Source organism: Pongo pygmaeus, chromosome 5 (genome assembly GCF_028885625.2).
Source record: "Pongo pygmaeus isolate AG05252 chromosome 5, NHGRI_mPonPyg2-v2.0_pri, whole genome shotgun sequence".
In the NCBI taxonomy this organism is placed as follows: domain Eukaryota; kingdom Metazoa; phylum Chordata; class Mammalia; order Primates; family Hominidae; genus Pongo; species Pongo pygmaeus.
In genome coordinates, this window is record NC_072378.2 from 39,143,201 (window position 1) to 39,167,254 (window position 24,054).

The following is a 24,054-nucleotide window of genomic DNA, read 5'->3' on the forward strand; positions in this document are numbered from 1 at the left end:
ATTAAACTTTTTTTTTTTTTTTGTAGAGATGGGGTCTTGCTATGTTGATGAGATGGTCTTGAACTCCTGGCCTCAAGCAGTCCTCCTTCCTCAGCCTCCCAAAGTGCTGGAATTATAGGCATGAGCCACTGTGCTCAGCCAATAGGGATTTTTTTGGGGAAATGTTCAATTAGGCTACTAGCACAAGTCAAATTAATAAATAGGTCTCACTGGTCAGGACAAAGATGCTTAATGATCTGACTCCACTAGAGCAAAAACCTGGAGGTGGGTCTCGGTTACCCTTATTTTCCTGGAGCCAGAACCCTTGCCCACCTGGGTGCCATTTTGAAATTGGTAGTTTCAGGACTAAACCTTATTAGTGGTAAAGATCTTTGGGGGTGGGTCTAATGCTGAGTAGAATGGTCATCCATCTGTGAAATAGCAGCCCAGGAATTCCTCTGACGCTAGAGGAAGTGGTCTGTAATGACTAGCTGCATCAGCTGCACCCGCTCTGGTCTCTGGAGAAGCCCTGCCTCTGGTTTGAAGAATACAACTTCAAGCCACAAATGCTCAGCAACCAGAGCTAAGGTAGCACCCCCTAGAGGCCTTACCTGAAATGCATCCTGATTGCTAGGTTATCCCAACTCCTCTGTACTAAGAACCCCTTGACAGACTGGCATCTTTCCCATTGGATAATTGGTGGATATTGGTGTCCAGACTCTCAAAGATGGGGCTGTCAAACTTAACCCTGAAATGCGTCCAGGATTTTACATAATCCGCAAGAGGTGGTTACTGAGCTGCCTAGGTGGGCTTCCTCTGATGAATGGGGTATGGAAGGGGCCACTGTTTGACTACCGTTGTGAACTCTTATATAGATGAAGAGGGGAGCCAGAAGGGTGCACTAAGAGCCTGTTAGGGAAGGCCGAGATTCGAAGTTGGAATGACCAAGTGGCAAAGTCAAAGGGCAGTCAAGACTGAGGTTGGGGTTGGAGAGCTGAGATTTCAGAGTTAGACAGATATGTTGGGGCCCTTTGAGGAGTAAGTGAAGAAGGCTCTAGTATGTCAGTGTTAGAATGCCTGAAACACATCTTTTTATGGCAGGTATAGACTTGATGGTGCATTGAGTCCTAGATAGCCAGAACGAAATGTGTGCAACAGTCTTTGCTTCTTCCTCTTCCTGCCAGCTAAATTTTGGTGTATATTGGTGTTTCCCAGAGCTCTATCTTCAGTTTTGTTTTCTTCACCCTGAACATTTGTGGGAGAAAAGAGAAAAGGTGGAGAGCTGATATTGCTGGGGGAGATTTGAGGATCTGGAGCTAGTAGGTGAGGTAGGGTCTCCACTCATGGTGACGCTGAGATGAGGGAATCACAGCAAGTCGAGAACTGGAAAGGGTGCAAGGTTGGTGAGCTGGAGGAGAGACTCTATATTGGTGGTGAGTACTGAGAGATTGAACATTGATAGAGAGATGTTGAAAAAGCCAGGGCCAGGACAAACTAGCAGGAGCATGGTCTTGGTTGATTCCCACAGCTGGCTTTATGTTGCTCTGTGTGGTATGGGGACAGAGGGTACACTGGCTAAGTTTGAAGGGCAAGCATGGGACTGACCACCATGTCTGCCTAAGATGACCCTTCATCCAACCAATCAACAAAATAGAGGACATGTTAGTGACAGGAATTTTGTCCTAGTCTCTGGCTGTTGGAGCCAGGTGGTAGAGTAATGAGGTAAGGAGTAAAGGAAACAGTCTTAGCAGGTTAGCCAGTAGTAGTTTGTTTTTGCTCTTTAAAGTAGGTAAGTGGAGTATATGTGTTAGGAGGAGACCCAGATACTTCCTGTGTTTATATAGAGCATGCACAGCATGCTGTAAATCCCAGTGGCCTGTATTTCCTCCACATTTGGAGTGGCTTCTAGGATGATAATAGTTTTTGGAAGTGCATGGAAATAGTGAAGTAAGAGCAACAGTTGCTTTGAAAATAGTCCTTCTGGGTGGCCATACACAGGGATTCATGTGAATTCTGCTGGCTTTGTAGGAGGATCAGTGGTGTTGTCTTCATGGTGTGTGTGGTATTTGGAAGATTCTCTGAAAATAGGTTCATTCCCTTTCTGGCCATTGGACAAAGGGACCAGCCCTGGAGAGCATTGAGCATTGTTCTCTAAAGCAGAAGTCAAAATGGGGAAGCATAAGGAAGGAGTAGCCTGTGGACATGAATTTTTTGTTTGTTTGTTTTGGTGAAGTAGGTGGTGTCAGGTTGAGACAAAGACAGCCATTTCTGAAATGAAGTCCACTGTGAGGGTTTCCCAGGTCTCATCAGGGGTCAGGAATGATTGCTGCCATTATTCAAGCTTCTTGGACCAGTCTTTTACCTGAACGCAGGTGTCAAAGAGGGAACACAGCTGGATATGTGCTAATGTTAATTGTCAGAACTATAGTGAGGGTCAGAAAGCATGGTAGAGCTTTTGAGTCCAGTAATCCAGTGAAATGATTTTCAGAAAATCCTCAGGAGACCACAGGATGAAGCTTAGTCAAGTTCCCTGCCACCCTTGAAAGACAAGCTGATTAAACTCTGAAAAAGGTTGTGAACTCTCTCTGGATATGATAGAACATCTTCTGTCTTAGTCTAAGAGTAAGAATGACGGGTGACAGAGATTTGTCTTCTGTTTTATCTCCTCTGGTTGGTTTTAGCGAAATTATTCTAGGCCCTGTTTAATGGTTTGTGTTTTATATCAATGATTCATTAAAAGTTTGTTTTAGGAAAGTTGCCTGCTATCTCATTTAAAAAAACAAAACAACATTTCTCTTTTTAAGATTACAGAAATGATAACTGTTGTGCAAACATATTCAACCTTGAGTAATTCTACCATAGAAGGAATAGATATTATGGCAATAAAATTCAGAAATATATACCAAGGGGTTAAGAAAAAGCAATATGACATTCTGGATCCAAGAAGGACAGAATTTGACACAGATTTCTTAGATTTCATGACAAAAATCAATGGTTTAGAGGTAAGTAATTATACCTACTTTTACTTAGTAAAGCTGAAAAATAGTAGTACTATCTGGTACTTTTTGTAAATATTCATGTATAGTAAGTGTTTCTATATTTATGATTTATTTTAAGTTCCTCTTTCACATTGACCAAACATATTTGCAGTGTGAGTAACTTTTAAACTACTCCACTAAAGGATTTTTTTTTGAATGAATAATGAGCATATCCAATAAAAGACATCAGAGAGTAACTGGAAGCCCAAAGGGCTTTTATAGCTAGGATTCTTTTTTTTTTTGAGACGGAGTCTCACTCTGTTGCCCAGGCTTGAGTGCAGTGGAGCGATCTTGGTTCACTGCAACTTCCACCTCCCGAGTTCAAGTGATTCTCCTGCCCCAGCCTCCCAAGTAACTGGGATTACAGGCGCATGCCACCACACCTGGTTAATTTTTGTATTTTTAGTAGAGACGGGGTTTCGCCATGTTGGCCAGGCTGGTCTTGAACTCCTGACTTCAGGTGATTCACCCACCTCGGCCTCCCAAAGTGCTGGGATTACAGGCATCACTGCACCCGGCCTTATTTTTAATATACATTAAAATTTGTATTTGCTTCTTGTGCCGAGGAGCCAATATTATTTTTCCAGCTCAAGAGAGCATTTGTAAACGTTATTCTTTATCAAGTGTGATGAGATTTGAGAACAGATTAGGAAGATGGATCACTCTTCCTGTGGCCTTATGCTTTATGCCTGCATTCTCTCTGCGGCTATAGAGGGCAGCTCTGAAGAGGCATTCATATCCTGTGTGTCACAGATTAAGGGACACCAGATGGATGAAGGGTAGTCAGAAAGTATGTCAGATGAGACTGTAAGATGTTCTTCTCTCACCTTTTGGGCTATATGACCTCAGTTACTCTCTACTGTTAACTGAAACTACTTGTTAACCTACGTTTAGCCCAAGGGAATGGTCTCCTCTTGCTGCAGAATTTCCTGGAGACACAAGCAGGGATAAGAATATACTTTGTACACTTTTTAAGTCTGATACCCTTGCCATGAAAGTGAGAAAAATCAGATGTTTTTCTCATGTATTTAAAAAATTCTTTAAAAACTACATTACGTGTAACCTGGGCAATATAAATACATAAGAAAGATCCTAAAACTCTACCACTCTAACGATAACATGTTTTGTGTTTTGGCATAGATTTCCTTTCAGTTTTTGAAAGTTAGACTCTTTGATACGAAGATATATTATATTTTAATTATTACTTTTAGTGTTTGGCTGGTTAGGTAGGGTGGAGTTTGCTTCCAAAATGCTTCAAAAGTTAAATCTTTATGGCAATGGGAATTTTTGAAAAACTTGTTATCTCTTAAATTATTTTTACGATTTATTAAGAAAGATTATATGTTATAAAGACTTTATTGTGGTCTTAGATTCAAATTTTAGCTTTCAGTAAATTACAGCAATATTAACCTTTTAATAGTTAAATAACTTACTTGAGGCATCAGTGTTTTAATTTTTCTTCCTTTTCCAATGTTTGATTTATGGATGTGGTATATATTAATAGACTATACCAATATGATCTATACATACAAATAATTTGCAAAGAATGGTTCAGTTCCATCTTTTGGGTACCGGGAGTTTGGAGTTCACTGTTAGGGATGGTGGGAATATTTATTTATTTTTATTTTTATAGAGATGGGTTCTTGCTATGTTGCCCAGGCTGGTCTTGAACTCCTGGCCTCAAGCTATCCTCCCATCTCCCCCTACAAAAGGCTGAGATTACAGGCATGAGCCACCACTCTGGGCCAATGGTGGGACTCTTGAAAGAACATTTTCTACTTCTTGTACGTCCTTAGCAGTGGCAAAGAGGTTTCTGAGAGCAGCAATGTCAGAAAATGACATCTGCTGGCCCTGGTGTCTATAGCGTCATTACACTACTCTACCTAAAGTTCTATATATCCCAAAGAAAAATGCTTGTAAGGGACCTTCACTCCTTTTGTAAATTCTCTAGATCAGAAATATCCAATTGGTAATGACCTGCAAAGGCAAACCACATGTCATTTTAATTTTTCTAGTAGCCACTGAATAAAAGTAAAAAGAAGCAGGTGAGATTAATTTTAATAAAGACTCTATTCAACCCAATATGTTAAATATTTTAACGTCGTTAATATGAAATCATTAATGAGATATATTGCATTCTCTTTTTTGTACTAAGTCTTTGAAATCTGGCCTGTATTTTACATTTACAGACATCTTGCTTCTAAGTACTGACATTTCAAGTGCTCAGTAGCCACATATGGCCAAAGTCCATCATATTGGATGATGCAGTTCTTGATGCTTAGATGGTAGATGTGTTTGAGGCTTGAGGTTATCTTAATTCTGTAGGAAAGGCATTAATTGTTGTTAAACAAAACCAATCTCTTTAACACCAAAAATCATTTAAATATTAATATTTTATTTTAGGTACAAATACAGGCATTTATGAACAGTAGTTTTGGGAAAATCTTATCTTCTCAGCAGGCTCTTCAGCTACTTCAAAGGTATTCATAACACTTTAAGCAGTGTAGTTTCTGGGGGGGATAACTTTAAATCTGAAAATACAATTTCAAATTAGGATGTTGTTGGAAATCTCTCCTACATAAACCTTAAAACTTACAAACATAAACTTGTCAATTACCACTAAATAGACTGGTAAAAATTTGAAATAAAGAATGATATGTTCTAATTGCATTTTTTTGGTAGCAGGAAGTCCTTCAACAAGAAAATGAAATTATTTCTCATGTTTCCCCTCCCTGCCCCCAGCCATGTCATATGTTTGGGGTTAATTTTATAGGTATTGTTGGAAAGGGAGCAAATAATGTTTACTTCTACATACTGAAATAATTTCTGAAAGTGAGATTATCTAAGAATAATAGATTCCAAAACTTTCCATTTTCCCTCCTGAGGGCTCCTGCACCTTAAAAGAAATTGTGTATACTTAAGGTGTACAACATGATATTTTTAAATATGTAGTGAAATGGTTACTACAACCAAGCCAGATAACACATTCATCATCTCACTGAGTTATCTATCCCCCACATTTTTTTATGGTATGAGCAGCTGAAATCTTCTCTCCTTTAGCTTCCTTTCCCTCTATCCTAACAGCACTACTCTCTCAAAGGGCGAGGAATCCCAGATTAGAGGGCTAAGCGGGACTAGAAGCCTTTCCCTTTCAGCACAGGGAGGGCTCAAGACCTGTGTCAGGGACGCTTGTGGAACTCTTCCCTGAGAGCCAGTGGATCTAGTGTTGGATCTGGCTTTGCATGGTTCCACGGCTGTAATGATGGAGACCTGGTGACACCATTGTAAAAAAAGTCAAAACAGAAATAACATGATTTTGACATGTGACAGTACTGCACAGATGGCAAGTACCATTTTCTTGGCGACTTCTGTCTCTGTCTCTCTCTCTCTGTCTCTCTCTTTCTGTCTCTGTCTCTCTCTTTTTACCTGTAGTATCCTGGTGTCAATTCATTTTATTACCAGAAAGTTGTAGTTTTTAGTATTTCCTGTGTGTCATTCAGTCTCTGAATGGAAGTGACATTTAGCTGACAAAGTTGTTTTTATGATTATGGTTATATGGTTATATGGAATTATATGGAATTAAAACTGGCAAAGGGAGAGTCAATGTGTTCTCTTCCGTCTTTGCTAAGCCATCTCCTCACTCATCTTGTAATCTATTTATCATTTTCTCAGAGTGTCTTACTTGGATCCCCAGACTTGTCTAGCTCTCTCTTAGTTATAGGCATTTCTGACCCATTTGTAATTTAAATAATTATTTTTGTTACTCTTGGCAGATGTCTGTCTTTTCCATAAGATAATTGTAGGTTCCAAGAGAACTAGAACTGTACCTCCTATCTTGTTCATTGCTTTATCCTAGGACAATGAATGAGGGCTGGTATGAATATTTGTCAAATGAATGAATGGATGGTTAGTATGACAGCAATTCTTAAGTATATTTCTCATTTACTTTTTAATCATTCAGCTTCGATTACTTTTAGGTTTCAGAAGCTGAACATTCCCTGTCTTCGATTAGAAATAAACCACACAATAGAGCGTATTCTTCAGTACTATGTGGCTGAACTTGATGCTACTAAGAAGGCAAGTGTCATGTTTATAAATAAAATGGTACATTAGCACAAAAAGAAAAAAAATCTGGAAATATTTGCCATCGTTGTCTCATGCCAAGCTTTTCAGAGTGATTCTTTCACTGCTAAGGAGCATTGACGCTCCCTTCTGTGTGGGAAGGTGCTAGACAGTGTATATTGCTGGACAGCCAGATTTACACCTCTTTGCTGTGATCTTACCAGTTATCCCACCATTAGTTATTGAGTAGGAAGTCCTTTTCTCATTGCTTGTTTTTGTCATTACTGAGTATGTACCCAAAGGAATATAAATCGTTCTGTCATAAAGACACATGCACACATATGTTCATTGCAGCACTATTCACAATAGCAGTGATATGGAATCAACCCAAATGCCCATCAATGGTAGACTGGATAAAGAAAATGTGGTAGATACACCATGGAATATTATGCATCCAAAAAAAAAATGAATGAGATCATGTCCTTTGCAGGAACATGGATGAAGCTAGAGGCTATTATCCTAAGCCAACTAGTGCAGGAACAGAAAACTGAATACCACATGTTCTCACTTATAAGTGGAGCTAAACATTGAGTACACATGGACACAAAGGAGGGAACAATAGACACTGGGGCCTACTGGAGGGTGGGAGAAGGGAGAGGATCAGGAAAAGCAACTAATGGACACTAAGCTTAACACCTGGGTGATGAAAAAATCTGTACAACTAATCCTCATGACACGAGTTTACCTATATAACAAACAAACAAACAAACATGTAACCCTGAACTTAAAATAAAAGTTAAAAAAAAACTATCTTATTGCCACCGTTTTCTGGTGTGTGTATAGCAAAGCCCGTTTAAGTTAGTATTTTTGCCTATAGAAATATGGGCTCTAGATACTATTATGACAGATATTAATATGTAGCTATGTGCTCCTTTTGAATACCTCCTTGAAATTTGGGATAAGGGCAGGAAAAAAAAATACATGTAATAGGAAATAAAGGTGAAGAGAAAATTAAGTGTCGTATATGGTCAACATCGTTGTTTCAAAGTCTCAGGTTACCTCGGATGTGCATTTACATATTTATTGACTACCTACTGTATATAAAACATGAATAATGATAAAACAATACAAATATAGCTGTATATATTTTTTCCCTTCTCCCTTGTATTGAATTCAAACATTAACATCAGATTTTTAATTACAGCTTTATCATTCTCAGAAAGATGACCCCCCTCTTGCTCGCAACATGCCCCCTATAGCGGGAAAAATACTCTGGGTGAGGCAGCTCTATCGCCGGATAAGTGAGCCCATCAATTATTTCTTTGTAAGCCAAGAATTAAATTTTAATATGTGGATTTTGGTGGTTTTAATATAACAAATATATCGTATCCTATAATATTTGTGTGCACTAAAGTAGCCAACAACGAGCCAATTCTTTTACCAGGCAAGGAAAATTTAGTTTATAAATATACTTGAGAGAGACAAAGTCAATTCCTTCAGGTTTAGTAGATAAGCCAGTCTAATTACAGTTATCTCAAAGTCAGTGAATCTTATACATTTATGTCTTTTAATAACACAGGACACTTTGTAAAGCCTTTTAAAAAATAAAAATAAAAAAATTTGAAAACACAATAAAGTACAGGCCTAGCACAGAAGCTTACTTCTGTGTATGGGCAGATAGGTCACTGATATATACTCAGTGAAGGTGAAGATGAACCCAAAGAGTGTATTCCTGTATGAAGAACTGCCACTGACAGCGGAATATAATACAGTTGATTCATTCTCTATGTCCTTCAGATTATTAGATTTCTGAAAAACAGGACAGTCTTGGGCCCTGTTGGCATTCTGAAACTGCCAGTTTGTCTTTTCTTTGTCCTTATTATTTTCTTAAATTTTATTTAAGAGATAGAGTCACAAGGCGGAGTTGGTTTGCTTGATCTCGTGTCTTTTGCTTAAATATAGAACAACATAACTACAAAACAGTAGTTTTGCAAGTAATTGTATTATTTAAGCATTATTAAATATGAAGATTCTGTTGTTTCTCTTTTGCTGCTATCATTTGTGTCATTGTTCTGAATATTTAAAAAAAATTAAAACCCTGAGTCCCTACTCGGGGGACTCAGTTGCTGATTGACTTTGTGGTGGGAGGGCAGAGATTGCCCTGTTTGACATGTGAATCGAAACCTAAATCTTTTGATTCTTAAATAAAGAAATTTTATTTATTTTTTAAATATTTATTTATTTATTTATTATGAAGTTTTGCTCTCTCGCCCAGGCTGGAGTGCAGTGGCACAGTCTCGGCTCAATGCAACCTCCGCGTCCTGGGTTCAAGCAATCCTCCTGCCTCAGCCTCTGGAGTAGCTGGGATTACAGGCACCCACCACCATGCCTGGCTAATTTTTTTGTATTTTTAGAGAGACAGGGTTTCGCTATGTTGGCGAGGCAGGTCTTCAACTCCTGACTTCAGGTAATCCACCTGCCTTGGCCTCCCAAAGTGCTGGGATTACAGGCGTGGGCTACGGCACCCAGCCAAGAAATTTTATTTTTATCGTTTGATATGTGGTGACCTTTTTTTGTGTGCTGGAATTTAGGAATTTGCCCTGTTATTCACGGTTCAAGGAACATCAGTCAATTATATCTTGTCCAGAACAGTGGGATGGGATCAGAAAAGGAGGTAGAGACACTGAATTCCTGGGGCAGGCTGTGGGGCTGGAGACCTCTCTCTTTCTAAACCCTTTCTTTCCTTTTCCAGTCATCCCTCTATATACTGATAATGTTTCCCTACTTCTGCTTCTTGCTGATATGGCCTTCCCCATCTCTGTTTTACTGTGAGGCAGAATCTAAACTGGTAGCATAATTATTTGATATCATTTTACATATAAATACTTTTCATTATTTGGATATAAAAACATTCAGCAGTCTTTTAAAGTAAATCTTTCTTTTCCCTTAAAAAAACAGAAAAACTCAGACATTTTATCAAGTCCGGACGGTAAAGCTGTCATCCGTCAGTATAACAAGATCTCCTATGTGTTGGTGGAATTCGAGGTGGTCTATCACACAGCCTGGATCAGAGAGATTTCACAGTTACATTATGGTGTGTATAACACTGCCATGAGCCTACAAAGTAGGGATTAGGTGATTTTGAATGAGTTCATAGTTCTGGAGAACTTTTTCCATCCCTTCCACATGATCTTAGGATAGTTACAATTTAGATTTAGGGATGCTACAGTGGTTTATTTGTTTACAGTTGTTAATAATATTCTGATTTTATAAGTGAAAATGATCATGACCTTGAAGTTGACATACTTAACTTAGGACTTTCCACTGAAAAACAGTATTTGAAAGTAGAAATATCTTTAGGGATATTTCTCCAGACTTTATGAATGTGTTCATATTCAGTTGTATCATGGTATAGATTCAAATCTCAGTCCCATTCTGGAGAGAAAAAATTGCATCCTGCCTTCTTTCCTCTCTCCCTGCTTCCCTTCCTTCCTGTGTCTCTCTTTTACTTTCTCCCTTTTTTTATTACTGAATTTAATTTCAGGTTTGAGCTCCAGTAAACGAAGCATTTTAGTGCACTGTGTCTGCGTGCCTCTGAGGGGAGGGCTTATGTGTTGCCAAGGCTTTGGGCGGAGTTAAATGTGAGCCGGGATGGTTCTTAGCCATTATCCAGCCCTCTGGGATGTTGTTTTTGTGTGGGCTCAATGGTTGGTCAGTTCAGATTCCTGCTTTGTCTCATCTTAACCTTAAGCTCTTAGTTATAATCTCAACCCTAAACTCTTATCCGTGACCTTGGTGGACCCCCTACTGGGTCCCTTAGTAGAAAGTTTTCTCCCTCCCAAACCAGGGTCTCCACCTCAGCAGAGCACAGCATTGCAGGCGCAGGAAGCACAAGTTCTGCAGGTGGGTTGCTGGAACGATGGTGAGAGGAGTCACTCCTACTTCTGCCTCTTGGTTCCAGAACTCATGTATTTTAGCTGTGTGGGGACACAGCACTTATCTACAGGCCATTGATTCACAGCATACCTGCATCCTAGAAGACAGTGCCCCAAACCCCCGCAGGGTGTCGTCCCTAACAGGAACTGTAGGTAAGCCTTTAATAAGCCATTTTTATCAGGCCAGCTGTTTCTGGGTGCTGTGCTATATGGTAGGACCCTGTGGAGTCTAAAGAAAGCCTGTTTATGGAGCAAAACTCTCAAAGGAACTTCGAGGGGAGCTTAAAACTCAGACTATGGAAAAAGGCAAAAGAGAATTTTTAACAACTGAAGCATATACTGGTTTTGTTTTGGTTCTACAATGCCATGCACTTAATTTTCTTTTTCTCCTCGTGGTTTTTCTGCCTGCAATGCACTTTCTCTTATCTGCACATACTCAAAAACAAGCTCTACAGTCACCTGTTTCATACAGCCTTTCCTTGTTCTTTCTGGCAGAAAATAATAATTCCTCCAGAGCCCACCACATACTTTATCTGTAGCTCTTTCTCATGACACTTACTGCTTTGTAGATCTACCTTGTGTTCCCTACACATTCCAAGGTTACCCTCTATGTCTGTTTCATCTGATATCCTTTAAAAAATGGTCATAGCTAACATTTATGCAGTGCTCACCGTGTGCCAGGCTTTGTCTCAGCACATTACAGTATTAATTAGGATTAAAATTACTTTAATCCTAACAGCAACCTTACAAGGAACTATTATTAGATTTGTTTTACAGATGAGAAAACTGAGGCACTGACACATTAAGTGGCTTGCCCAAGATCACACAGCTCATTCAAATTCAGATAGTCTGGCTCCCAAATCCGTTTTCTTAACCATTATACTGTACTGTTTCTAACAGTGCCAAGAATGATGCCAGGCATGCTTGGGGGCTCTTAAAATATTTAAAAAATGTCCAATAAGTAGACATTAGACAATCTTGATGAGTAATAATTTTATCAAGTTTTCAGAAGAGTTTGTTCCCCTTGAGAACATCAGTTGGCCTCTATTGGGTGCACTATACTCATTGCCATGGATTGATGCCCAGGAGAAGTGATCACATATAAACAATATGAAGTAGAATTCTTTCATACTTGCAATATGAAGTAGAATTCTTTCGTGTTTTTTCACAAGTAAAACAAACAATCAGTAGAATTCTTTAACTTCTTTCATTTCATTTCAGAAATGAATTGCTCTGGAAGGCTTCCTTTGTCCTAGTGATGTGACTGTACTTGGCCACATAGGAGCTTGTAGTAATAATTGGATATGTAGCATCAGCCTCCTTTAGTTGGTTGCTCAGTAAAGTTTCTCTGACGGTGATTCACATAGGATGAAATGCTCATCTTGTCCCGGAGCAGACTTCCTGGCTGTCATTATTGGTCTGTTTTAGTTGTCTTGACCTTTTTGTCTTTTCAAGCAAGCTCAGTACAGTTTCAAGGAAGACAGATTTAAATGTTCAAAAGTTCTTTTGGAATTTCTTTGGTAGGATAAGTGATTTATTTATTTATTTATTTTTATTTTACTTTAAGTTCTGGGATTTCTGCACCTGTCCACCTGTCATCTAGGTTTTAAGCCCCGCATGCATTAGGTACTTTGTCCTAATACTTTCCCTTCCCTTGCTCCCCACCCTCTGACAGGCCCTGGTGTGTGCTGTTCCCCTCCCTGTGTCCATGTGTTCTCATTGTTCAACTCCCACTTATGAATGAGAACATGCAGCGCTTGGTTTTCTGTTAGGATAAGTGATTTCTAATCCATCTTTAAAAGATTCTAAGTGAGTTGGATAAAATTTTAAGTTGAAATTGTCATTTAGGTTGAAAACCTGCATCATTAAGGGCCATATCAAGACTAATTTTATCTGATGAGTAAAAGTCAATTAAGTTCAAAGAGATAATACAAACTATTTTATTTTACTAGAAGTTTGATGTGGCCACATTCAACAAAACAATGTGAGATTTGGAAGATTTGGTGATTGTGATAAAATTCTCATGTTAGTAGTGTTTGTTAATACAAGATGTAATTCAAACTAGCACATGCTAGTCTATAATGAGTGTTTTATTATTATGCCTGTAGAAGTTCTTCATGTTAAGCTAACAAATAATCTAAGGCTACCCAGTAAGAACTGCTTGGGCTTATGTATTTCAATTCATAATAAAATAGATATCTGAAAATGCTTGTTTATATGAATGATGTTTATGTGAGATGTAGTGTAAAACATCTTCCCTCCATTCTAGGAGTTCACAACTCAATGGTATTTAATAAATATTTCTTACTGATTTTGAGCCTAATTATCAGAAATTCAGGATGGAGATTTAATTTAAATAAACCTCTTTAAAGAAGACAGTTTGGGGTCTGAGTGGGAAAGAGTTTGAAATGAGGTGGGGATCTTTTGTGATTCTAACCATCTTCTGGTTCTTCCTCAGGGGTGAAGTCATAATCCATAAGATAAACTGACATAGATCTATTCAACCCACTCAGAAAAATATTGCAATTCATACCACAAAGCACCATTCTTGGTCAAAGTTTCTGTCCCTGGATCTGATTTTATGGCTTTGCAGACACTCTTCATTCATTTATCTTAGTTTTGAGTATTCACTATGTGCCAGACGCTGTGCCTTAGCACCTGGAGCATCCAAAACATTTCCTTTGCCCTCAAGAAGTTAGTAGTCCAGGGGGCAAGACAGAAATATAAACAGAGCTGGAAGCAGAAAGGAAATTCAGAATGAGTAATGTCAATCATTATTTATTTGTAGCTTTACAAGCCACGCTTTTTGTGCGACATCCAGAAACAGGGAAGTTGCTGGTTAATTTTGATCCCAAAATTTTGGAAGTTGTTCGGGAAACTAAGTGTATGATAAAAATGAAGTTGGATGTACCAGAACAGGCAAAGAGATTGCTAAAATTGGAAAGCAAATTGAAAGCAGACAAACTGTATTTGCAGGTAAGATAGATTATGTTTTCTAATTATTTTTGAAGGAGCTTTTTGGTAAAAGAAAAAAAAATATATATATATATATATATATCCCTGCAGTTAAGCTTCATGGCATTGAGGGAAAATTTGTTAATATGTTGATTCTTGATAGAATTAAAATACTGACTTGCAAACCAAAGAAAAGATTGGAAATGGAAAGCAAAAAGTGAGAAGATTATCAGAAATCAGATTTAGGTTTCTGGATAATGACAGTGACAAAATAGCAAGTTTCAAAAACTATTCTTAATATAATTTTATAGATCTTGTGCATTAAATTTTATAATATACTTATCCTAGAATATTTATAAGATATAAATTAATAAAGTGGGGTGACTATACAATACAAGTAGAGATGATTCTCAACATTGTGGGGCAAAAAGGAGCATTATTTCAATTAAAGTTCACTAGTGCGGCAAACTAAAATCTAACAAAATGAAAACGGTGGGCAAAAACTGACATTAAAATGTACTGCCGGGTGCAGTGGCTCATGCCTGTAATCCCAGCACTCTGGGAGGCCGAGGTGGGTGGATAACTTGAGGTCAGGAGTTCAAGACCAGCCTGGCTAACATGACGAAACTGGGTGTGGTGGTGCACGCCTGTAATCCCAGCTACTTAGGAGGCTGAGGCAAGAGAATTGCATAAACCTGGGAGGTGGAGGTTGCAGTGAGCAGAGATTGCTCCACTGCACTCCAGCCTGGGTGACAGAGTAAGACTCCATCTCAAAAAAAAAAAAAAAAAGTGCCATCAAAGGTTGATGATTGATTCAATCTTTGATTCAAAGGTCGAATCAAAGTATATTCAGATCCTAACACATTGTTTCTAAAATGTTTGACAAGAGTTAAATAACATCAGAATTTCTTTAGAAAGCCAGTTAAAATAGCAAGCTGCATTAACTCATCTTCTTTGCTTTTCTTGGCAGGCTGTGGACATGTATTTTGGAATGCAGGAAAATATATAAATGCAAGGACTTTTTTTCCAGTACAATTAGTAATAGCAAAAGACTGGAGTCTAACTCCAACAATAGAGAACTGATTAAATATGAGTTATAAGATAACTATACAGACATTAATGGAACAGCTGATTATTCAATGAGAAAATGAACTCTATTCCTGTGGTACAAAATTGATAATTTTATAATCAATAATATAATAAATAAATTACAGGCTTTTCCTGTTTTTTTTGTTGTTGTTGTTGTTGGAGTCTTGCTCTGTCGCCGGGCTGGAGTGCAGAGGCATGATCTCAGCTCACTGCAACCTCCGCCTCCTGGGTTCAAGCGATTCTCCTGCTTCAGCCTCCCGAATAGCTGGGACTGCAGGTGTGTGCCACCATGCCCAGCTAATTTTTGTATTTTTAGTAGAGATGGGGTTTCACCATGTTGGCCAGGATGGTCTCGATCTCTTGACCTTGTGACTCACCCACCTCAGCATCCCAAAGTGCTAGGATTACAGGCCTGAGCCACTGCGCCTGGCCTATTGTTTGCCATTTTTATGATAGCCCTCCTGGTGAGTGTGAGGTGGTATCTCCTTTTGATTTTGTTTCATTTCCCTAATGGCTGGTGATTTTTGAGCATCTTTTCATGTGCTTACTAACCTTTTGCATACTCTCGTTCAGCAGCATCTATTCAGATCCTTTGCTCATTTTTTAATTGAGTATTTGTCTATTTTTTTAGTTATAAAGTTCATTTTAGGTTTTAAATACTATCCCTTATCAGATATACGATTTGCAAATGTTTTCTCCCATTCTTTGGGTTGTATTTTCATTTTCTTGATGGTGTTCTTTGAAGCACAAACATTTTAAATTTTGCTGAAGTCTAATTTATCTACTTTGTCTTTTGTGTTTTTGGTGTCATAGCTGAGAAACCTTTTTCAAATCCAAAGTCATGAAGATTTATGGCGTGTTGTCTTCCAACAGTTTAATAGTTTAGCTCTTACCAAAATAGTATTTAATTGTCTTTTTTTTGAAAAAACTAGAGTAACATTGGTATTGTGGAAACTGGATTTGGCATCAAAAGCCATGCATGAGCTTTTTTACTGGCTAGCTGTGACTTTGGAGGATTGGGTTTAAATGTACTGTTATAAATCGAAGCTAATATAGTTTGCATTACATCTTGCAGGATTTTAGCTAGTATTGAACAATATCAAGAAAGTCAAAGTTCTTTAGCCAGTGTCAAGTATAAATAAAACTTCAACTACAAGTAATGTATAAAGGGGAAAGAGGAATCAAGAGCTTTGAAACTATTAGGTAAAAATTGAAACAGTTTGAAACAGTTTAAGATTATTAATTTGGAGATAAAGTAACTTGAATCCGCATTTCCCACACCACAGTGTAGTAAATTACAAAATAGTAAAAAATTGATCATCATGGATCATCTCTAAAACAACATCTAAGAGATAATATAAAAGCTTATTCTGTTTGTGTGGAAAAGCTAAATTTATTTTGACTCGAGAAAGCAAGTGTGGCATCAGTGATAAGATGAGTAGGTTTTAATGCATCAGAATATAAGGAACAAAAGAGGAAATGTGTAATGACAGATACCACAAAAAGATAATAATTCAAACTACTTAATATACATCTAGAAAGACAAGTGATAAATATGAAAAATGAAGATGTAGAAATTGCTATTGACTTGTTTAAAGGAGATGCTCAGGTAATTTACAGGTACAGAGAAAGTATGGTAAATCAGCATAAGTTTAAATGGGCAGCTGTCATGATGACAGGACTATGAGGAAACTGGGATTTTGAAGCCTTCCTGGCATGAATCAAAATGTGACTGCTACTTTAAAATGAATTAAAATAAAACATGCCATTTCAACTTCTTACAGGGTCTTCTGCAATATTATGATGAGTTATGTCAGGAAGTGCCTTCTGTGTTTGTCAATCTGATGACCCCAAAAATGAAAAAGGTTAGTATTGCTGAAGGTTTATATTGATTTTCCTGTTATTTAAAATTAGATTTCAGTTCTATAAATTATGGATTTTGGAACATCTATTCTTCTTTAGACCCTTCATCCTTCTAGTTCAATTTTATAGCTCTGTTTTTTTTTTTTCTGCAGAATTTCTTATCTAAGTTTCGTTGCCTTTGAAAAAACAACTAAATCTAAATCATGAGCATTTTTTGTGAAAATTCATGATTGTTTCCTGGACAGCCAAAGATGGTTAAAAATAAAAAGTCATCTTTATTAGGTGTAATAGAGGGAAAATATATGTAAGAAAATATAACATATAATATTTGCAGGTGATAAATCCTCTTCTATAAGTGCAGATGTTCTTGTTAATAATAGAAACAGTTGTGTTTTTACCGTTTCTAGGTGGAATCTGTGTTGAGGCAAGGACTCACAGTGTTAACATGGTCGTCTTTAACACTGGAAAGCTTCTTTCAAGAAGTTGAATTAGTTTTGGATATGTTCAATCAACTTTTAAAGAAGGTATGATCTATACATTTAAAAAGCTATCAACATATATACTCAGGATATAAGTAATAGTTTGATTATTATGAAAGCTCTTTAAAGGGTATGACTTTTAACTAAAAGGACATCCATTAGGTTTAAAATATCATGCTTTGGGCTGGGCACAGTGGCTCACACCTGTAATCCCAGCACTTTGGGAGGCCAAGGTGGGTGGATCACGAGGTCAGGAGTTTGAGACCAGCCTGGCCAACATGGTGAAACCCCGTCTCTACTAAAAATACAAAAATTAGCTGGACATGGTGGCGGGCACCTGTAATCCCAGCTACTCGGGAGGCTGAGGCAAGAGAATCGTTTGAACCCGGGAAGCGGAGGTTGCAGTGAGCCGAGATCATGCCATTGCACTCCAGCCTGGGTGACAGGGCAAGACTCCGTCTCAAAAAAAAAAAAAGCTTTATATTTCTTTTACTGGATTGGGGTCTTCATTTAAGTTTGCTTTATTCTTATCCCTGAATTACCTTGCGTCTAATATGTTGAAATGATGGTTCAACTTCACACTGTAGCTTAGAATATGGGGTAATTATAGACCGTCAAAAGTGGCAGAGGAGAGTGCTTAAATATTAATATTAATGCATTTAATATTAACTAGATGAGATGATCATCAAATTGAAGATTGTCTATTGATTTCTGACATGTTGGCTACATAGAACAAGCCTGTCATTTTAGATGTGCTGGTCTGTGTATCATGGCAGCATGGTGTAATACACAAACTCAGAGGCTTTGGAGTTAGATAAGCCTGGGTAGGGTTCTCTGCCTGTTACTAGCTATGTGTTCCTTCCAAGGTTGCTTTACTTCTCAGAGCCTTGGTGTCTTTAGTTGTAAAACTGGAATATCAATGCCTCCTGTGCTGGAATCAGGATTAAAGGAGATAACACAAATAAGGTTATGGCACATGTTATTGCTCAAGAAAAATTTAGTTTTATGTCAAGCTTTCTTTGCAGATGTCTTCCTAAAATGTTCACCAAATTATCCTTGGCTCAAGATGCAAGTTTCTACATTTAGCCTTCTAAATTAATTTATAACTCAAGCCTCTTTTGGATGAAAACCTAGCTCTAAAGGATAGAAGAGTTTTTTTTTCTTACATTTTTCTTCCTTGTAGATCAGTGACTTGTGTGAAATGCATATTGATACAGTTCTGAAGGAGATAGCCAAAACTGTGTTGATTTCTCTGCCTGAAAGTGGTGCTACCAAAGTAGAAGATATGTTGACCCTCAATGAGGTATGCATTTGTTCATTAAATTAGAATCACAAAAATATTAGCCTATAAACCTAAAATGAGAAATTTCAGTCTAAAATTAGAAACCTGGGTCAGTAGCATTTAGACTTTTTTTTTTTTTTTGTGGACAGTCTCTGCTCCAAGGACTTTCATGCCTTCAACAGCAAGAGCCCTGGCTACACCCTAGACTAACATTTTGTTGATATCCTCAGCCTAATGCTGGTGTTTCGTGGGGCTCTGTAAGTGGTTCACAGCTCTTCTTCCACTGTGCATGGCTACCAGGGTCATACCATCTTTCTCATGGCTTTAACTCCAACATACTTTCCCTCTAAGTCACTCAGAAACCTGGGAATCATCTGGACTTCTTTCCTCACTCCTTCATTTCCTATATCCAGCCAGTCCTGAGAGGCTTAGCCAGGACTTTTTTTTTTTTTTTTTTTTTTTTTTTTTTTAAGATGAAGTTTCACTCTTGTTGCCCAGGCTGGAGTGCAATGGTGCGATCTTGGCTCACTGCAACCTCTGCCTCCCAGGTTCAAGTGATTCTCCTGCCTCAGCCTCCCAAGTAGCTGGGATTACAGGCGTGTACCACCACGCCCAGCTAATTTTTGTATTTTTAGTAGAGATGGGGTTTTGCCATGTTGGCCAGGCTGGTCTTGAACTCCCGACCTCAGGTGATCCACGGCCTCAGCCTCCCAAAGTGCTGGGATTACAGGCATGTGCCACCACTCCTAGCCTAGGATTTTTTTCTTGCTCAGATTTTGCTTGAATTTCAGCCTGTTCTTTCCCTTTCTAGGTCAGGCCCTTACTGCTCATTTTGACTTCAGCAATTCATTTTGTGATCCAACTAGTCTCGCTGCTTCCATGTTTGCCCTGATACATCCATCCACATTGCCAACAAATCTGATTGTGAAATGCCCCAGCTTAAATCCTTCTTGGCAGTGACACATATTCCTTGCTGGATAAAATCTAACCTCTTCAGCATTGTGTTATGTTGAAACTATTTGGATACCTATTTATCTTCCATTGACTCAAAAGTACAAAGACAGGAACTCTGTCTAAACATTTTCAAGGCCCACAACCTCTCTTATAAATTCAAGACATACATTTATGTCTTGAACAGAACTCTTTCTTTCTTTTTTTGAGACAGAGTCTTGCTCTGTCACCCAAGTTGTTCTGCAGTGGTGTGGTCATGGCTCACTGCAGCCTTGACCTCCTGGGCTCAAGTGATCTTCCCATTTCAGCCTCCCAAGTAGCTGAGATTACAGGTGCCTACCACCACAACTTGCTAATTAAAAAAATTTTTTTTGTAGAGACAGGATTTCACCATGTTACCCAGGCTGGTCTTGAACTCCTGAACTCAAGCAATCCACCCACTTTGGCCTCCCAAAGTGCTGGGATTACAGGTGTGAGCCACCATGCCCAGACTTAAAATTATTTGTTCTCAGTTTTGGGGTCTTGACTGTAACTGAGACAACACTAAACAACCCATTACATTAAATTAGTTAATTAATTTAGTTTTTTGAGGTGAGGTCTGCCACCCAGCCTGGAGTGCAGTGGCAAGATCATGGCTCACTGCAGACTAGAATTCCTGGGTTTTTGTGATTCTCCTACCTCATCCTCCCAAAGTGCTGGGATTATAAGTGTGAGCCACCTTGCCCATGAGATGACCCATTTTAACATCCTGTTCTTGGTGTGTTCAAGTTTAAGATGATTATATTTTCTGGATTGGTTGTTCCTCTATCATTATTGATTAAGTTTTTTATCCTTAAGTTTTATTTTGTTTGATATTGATGTAATTATACCAGCTTTTTTCAGGTTACTATTTTTCAGATGTGTCTTTTTCCATTTTATGACTTTCATCCTTTTTGGCTTCTCCTATTTTAGATTCTCGTAAAGAACATTTAACTGTGTTTTATTTTTAATCTATTCTGAAAGTCTATTTTTAAAAAACTGGTAATTTTGACCTATTTACATTAATTGTAACTATTAATATTTTTGGAAATACTTCTACTCCCTGCCCTCTTTGTAAAATTTATTGACTTATCTATTTCTAGACGTTATTTTATATTCTTTTTCAAATATCTGTAATCTTTTTCTCATGTTTTTATTCTATTTTTCTTTAGACATTAAAAAATATTTTGTATTTTACAACATAATTTCACTATCTGAAAAAAATGGGGGAGTCTAATTCTGCTCTGTGCTGTTTCTACCAACTCTTGCCCAGAGTGGCTTGTTTCTTCCTGTTTTTTACAGTTTTGGATTGGGAGCTAATGCACACACATCTATTTGTGGGAATGCTGGACAGCCTTGGTTGAGAACCTGTTTCTTTTTATTTATTTCTATGTGGTGCCTAGGAGTTTTACCAAGTTGGGACAACTTTATGTTAGTTTCTGAGGACAGAATTTCCAAAACTTCATAGATTGTATAAACTCAAGCCCCAAACCTATGTAAGAGTAAGCTAGTTGTAAATTTCCAAGGGAGAATTTGCTCCCCGCCAGCCCAGAGCCTCAACCAAGGTAGCTGACTTTCCTTTCTAGTCCACTCTTTCCCTGAGGGCCTAGCCCTTGATTCACCTGATATTAAGCAAGGGTAGGGATGGGGTAGGTCTCATGTCCAGCCTTTCATCCTTGTGAGGGATCCAAGGCCTTAATTTTTTTTTTTTTTTGGTTATGAAAAAACAAAGCCCGTAGAAGCTATGGTTTCAGGTTGCTTTTTATTTTAGTTTCTATGCTTTAAAAAAATTGAGATATAACATATACTCAGAAAAGTGCACAAATTTTAAGTGCACCATTCAATGAATGTTTACATATGATATACCCTTGTAACTATCTCCATGATCAAGATATGGAACACTTTCTGTATCCCAAATGATTCTTTTGTGCTTTACTCCAGCCAGTAACACCTCCTTCCCACCCCTAAAAGTAATCACCATTTGACTTCTATCACTGTATATTAGTTTCGCCTGTTTTTGAACTTCATACAAATGGAATGGTGCAGCATATATTCTCTATTTCTGACTTCTTTTGCTCAGTGTTATATGTGTGAGATTCATCTTTGCAGTTGTGACACATTCGTTCTTTCGTTTCAACTTCTCATTGCTGTATAGTTACATAATATGGATTTAGTATAGTTTATTTGTTCATTCTACTCTTGAGGGAATTTAGATTGTTTATAGCTTTTGGTTATACACTAAGCATTCTTGTAAATTTTTTTTTGTGGACTTAAGCACTAATTTGGTGGAACATACCCCAAAGGGAAATTGTCGAGTCATAGATTATGAATATATTTAGCTTTAATAGAAATTGTCTTTTTAGAGTTTGTCTCTGAACTAGGAGCCAGACAAGTTCATGCATTACATTTCATTGAAATGTCTCTTTAAGTTTTAAAAATCATTTCCCACTCCCCACTCTTTGTTTTGGCTGGCAACTTTTTTATTGTGATAAAATATACTAACATAGCATTTACCATTTTAACCATTTTAAGTACAATTTAGTGGCATTAGGTACATTCACAATGTTGTATAACCATCACAGTGATCTATTTCCAAAACTTTTTCATCATCTCAAACTAAAACTCTCTACCAATTATACAATAATTATCCAGTGGTAGTGCTAAGACTCAAGAGTGTAAGTTGCCAGGCATGGTGCCTCATGCCTGTAATCCCAGCACTTTGGGAGGCCGAGGTGGGCAGATCACGAGGTCAGGAGATCGAGACCATCCTGGCTAACACAGTGAAACCCCGTCTCTACTAAAAATACAAAAAAATTAGCCAGGCGTGGTGGCGGGTGCCTGTAGTCCCAGCTACTTGGGAGGCTGAGGCAGGAGAATGGCGTGAACCCAGGAGATGGAGCTTGCAGTGAGCCGAGATCACACCACTGCACTCCAGCCTGGGTGACAGAGCAAGACTCCGTCTCAAAAAAAAAAAAAAAAAAAAAGCATGTAAGTCAAGATGCAGGAGGCAGAATTCTGAAGAGCACGCTTGTCAAGCAGTATGCCCAGCCACTTGCCCTGGAGTGATCTAAGATCTAGTAACAGTTGGGCTGTCTTCTCACAAATCTACCAGCAAGTGGCCATTATAGTGAAGCCAGAGTATGATTTGTAATGACAGGGCAAGTTGTATCACACTCCTGACTGCAATCAGTTTTGGAAACACAATATATGTAACACTAATTTTTTGAGACAAAGTTGGTTTGGGCCAAACTGTCGTTTCAGATCATATTTGAAAACCAGGGCTATTTGCAGTCAAGGCAGTGTTCCTTGTCTTGGCGCATCCAAGGGTGGTTTAGGACAGATTATGTGAATTATTAAAAAGCTTTCTTCTGTTAGTTTCCAGTTGTTCTTTCTGTCCTGTGATCCTACGGCTGATAGTACTTTCCTCCTTGGAAAGCTGGGTTCCTTTTAGGATTTGCCAATGGGTGTGCTAGAAGGATGCTGGAAGAGGGAGAAGGGACTTGCTCTTTCCTGATTTGCCTCCTGTTCCTGACACTACTGCACCCACAACAACTCTTCACTCTGGCAACAGCACTTAGTCACAGGCCTGGCTTTCCCAGCCCTTCCAGAGCTAGCCCCGTGTGCCTTTCACGGTACCAGCATCATGAGGTCCCTCTCTGAGCTCCTGAGGTAGCAGTGCCGGCTGGGCAGCCCCCTCACTTCTCTGCTCCAGGTTCTAATAACTCCATCCTCATCCCAAGTCCTAGGGATGCTAGCTTCTTCCTGCTGTAACTGTTATATCTCTGTGTGCCGTCAGTGTCCCTGTAAGCATTTTGGGTCCTTTTAAGGGAGGAGACCACCCCTCATATTGTCTTATGCCCAATTTCTGCCTCCAAAGAAAGAAGTAAAAACTAAAAGGCAGAAATGAAATCCACAGGCAGACAGCGTGCACCATACCCTGGGCCTGGTAGTTAAAGATCGACCCCTGACCTAACTGGTTATGTTATCTATAGATTCCAGACATTGTATGGAAAAGCATTGTGAAAATCCCTGTCCTGTTCTGTTCTGTTCTGATTACTGGTGCATGCAGCCCGCGGTCACGTACCCACTGCTTGTTCAGTCGATCACAATCCTCTCATGGGGACCCGCTTAGAGTTGTAAGCCCTTAAAAGGGACAGGAATTGCTCACTCGGGGAGCTCGGTTTTTGGAGACGTGAGCCCGCCGATGCTCCCGGTTTGAATAAAGCCCTTTCCCTCCACAACTCGGTGTCTGAGGGGTTCTTGTCTGTGGCTTGTCCTGCTGCACTTTAACTGTGTTTAAGCCATCCTCCATATTAAATTCTCTAATTTTATTTGTTACAATAGCTGGTGTGTCTTCCGTTTTCCTGACTGGAGCCTAACTGATAACTTTTGTCTCGATAGAT

The 24,054-nt window shown here is 38.6% G+C and overlaps 1 protein-coding gene across 1 annotated transcript in view; it reads left to right on the forward strand.

The window, feature by feature from the left end:
- The window catches only part of DNAH8 (dynein axonemal heavy chain 8), a 311,999-nt gene that overhangs the window by 57,194 nt on the left and 230,751 nt on the right, over nucleotides 1-24,054 (forward strand). The window contains exons 13-21 of the mRNA XM_054492591.2: nucleotides 2,784-2,981; nucleotides 5,421-5,497; nucleotides 6,995-7,094; nucleotides 8,284-8,403; nucleotides 10,038-10,173; nucleotides 13,803-13,990; nucleotides 16,843-16,923; nucleotides 17,329-17,445; nucleotides 18,584-18,703. Of these exons, the coding sequence (XP_054348566.2) occupies nucleotides 2,784-2,981; nucleotides 5,421-5,497; nucleotides 6,995-7,094; nucleotides 8,284-8,403; nucleotides 10,038-10,173; nucleotides 13,803-13,990; nucleotides 16,843-16,923; nucleotides 17,329-17,445; nucleotides 18,584-18,703 (1,137 nt within the window). The remainder of the gene's footprint in view (nucleotides 1-2,783; nucleotides 2,982-5,420; nucleotides 5,498-6,994; nucleotides 7,095-8,283; nucleotides 8,404-10,037; nucleotides 10,174-13,802; nucleotides 13,991-16,842; nucleotides 16,924-17,328; nucleotides 17,446-18,583; nucleotides 18,704-24,054) is intronic.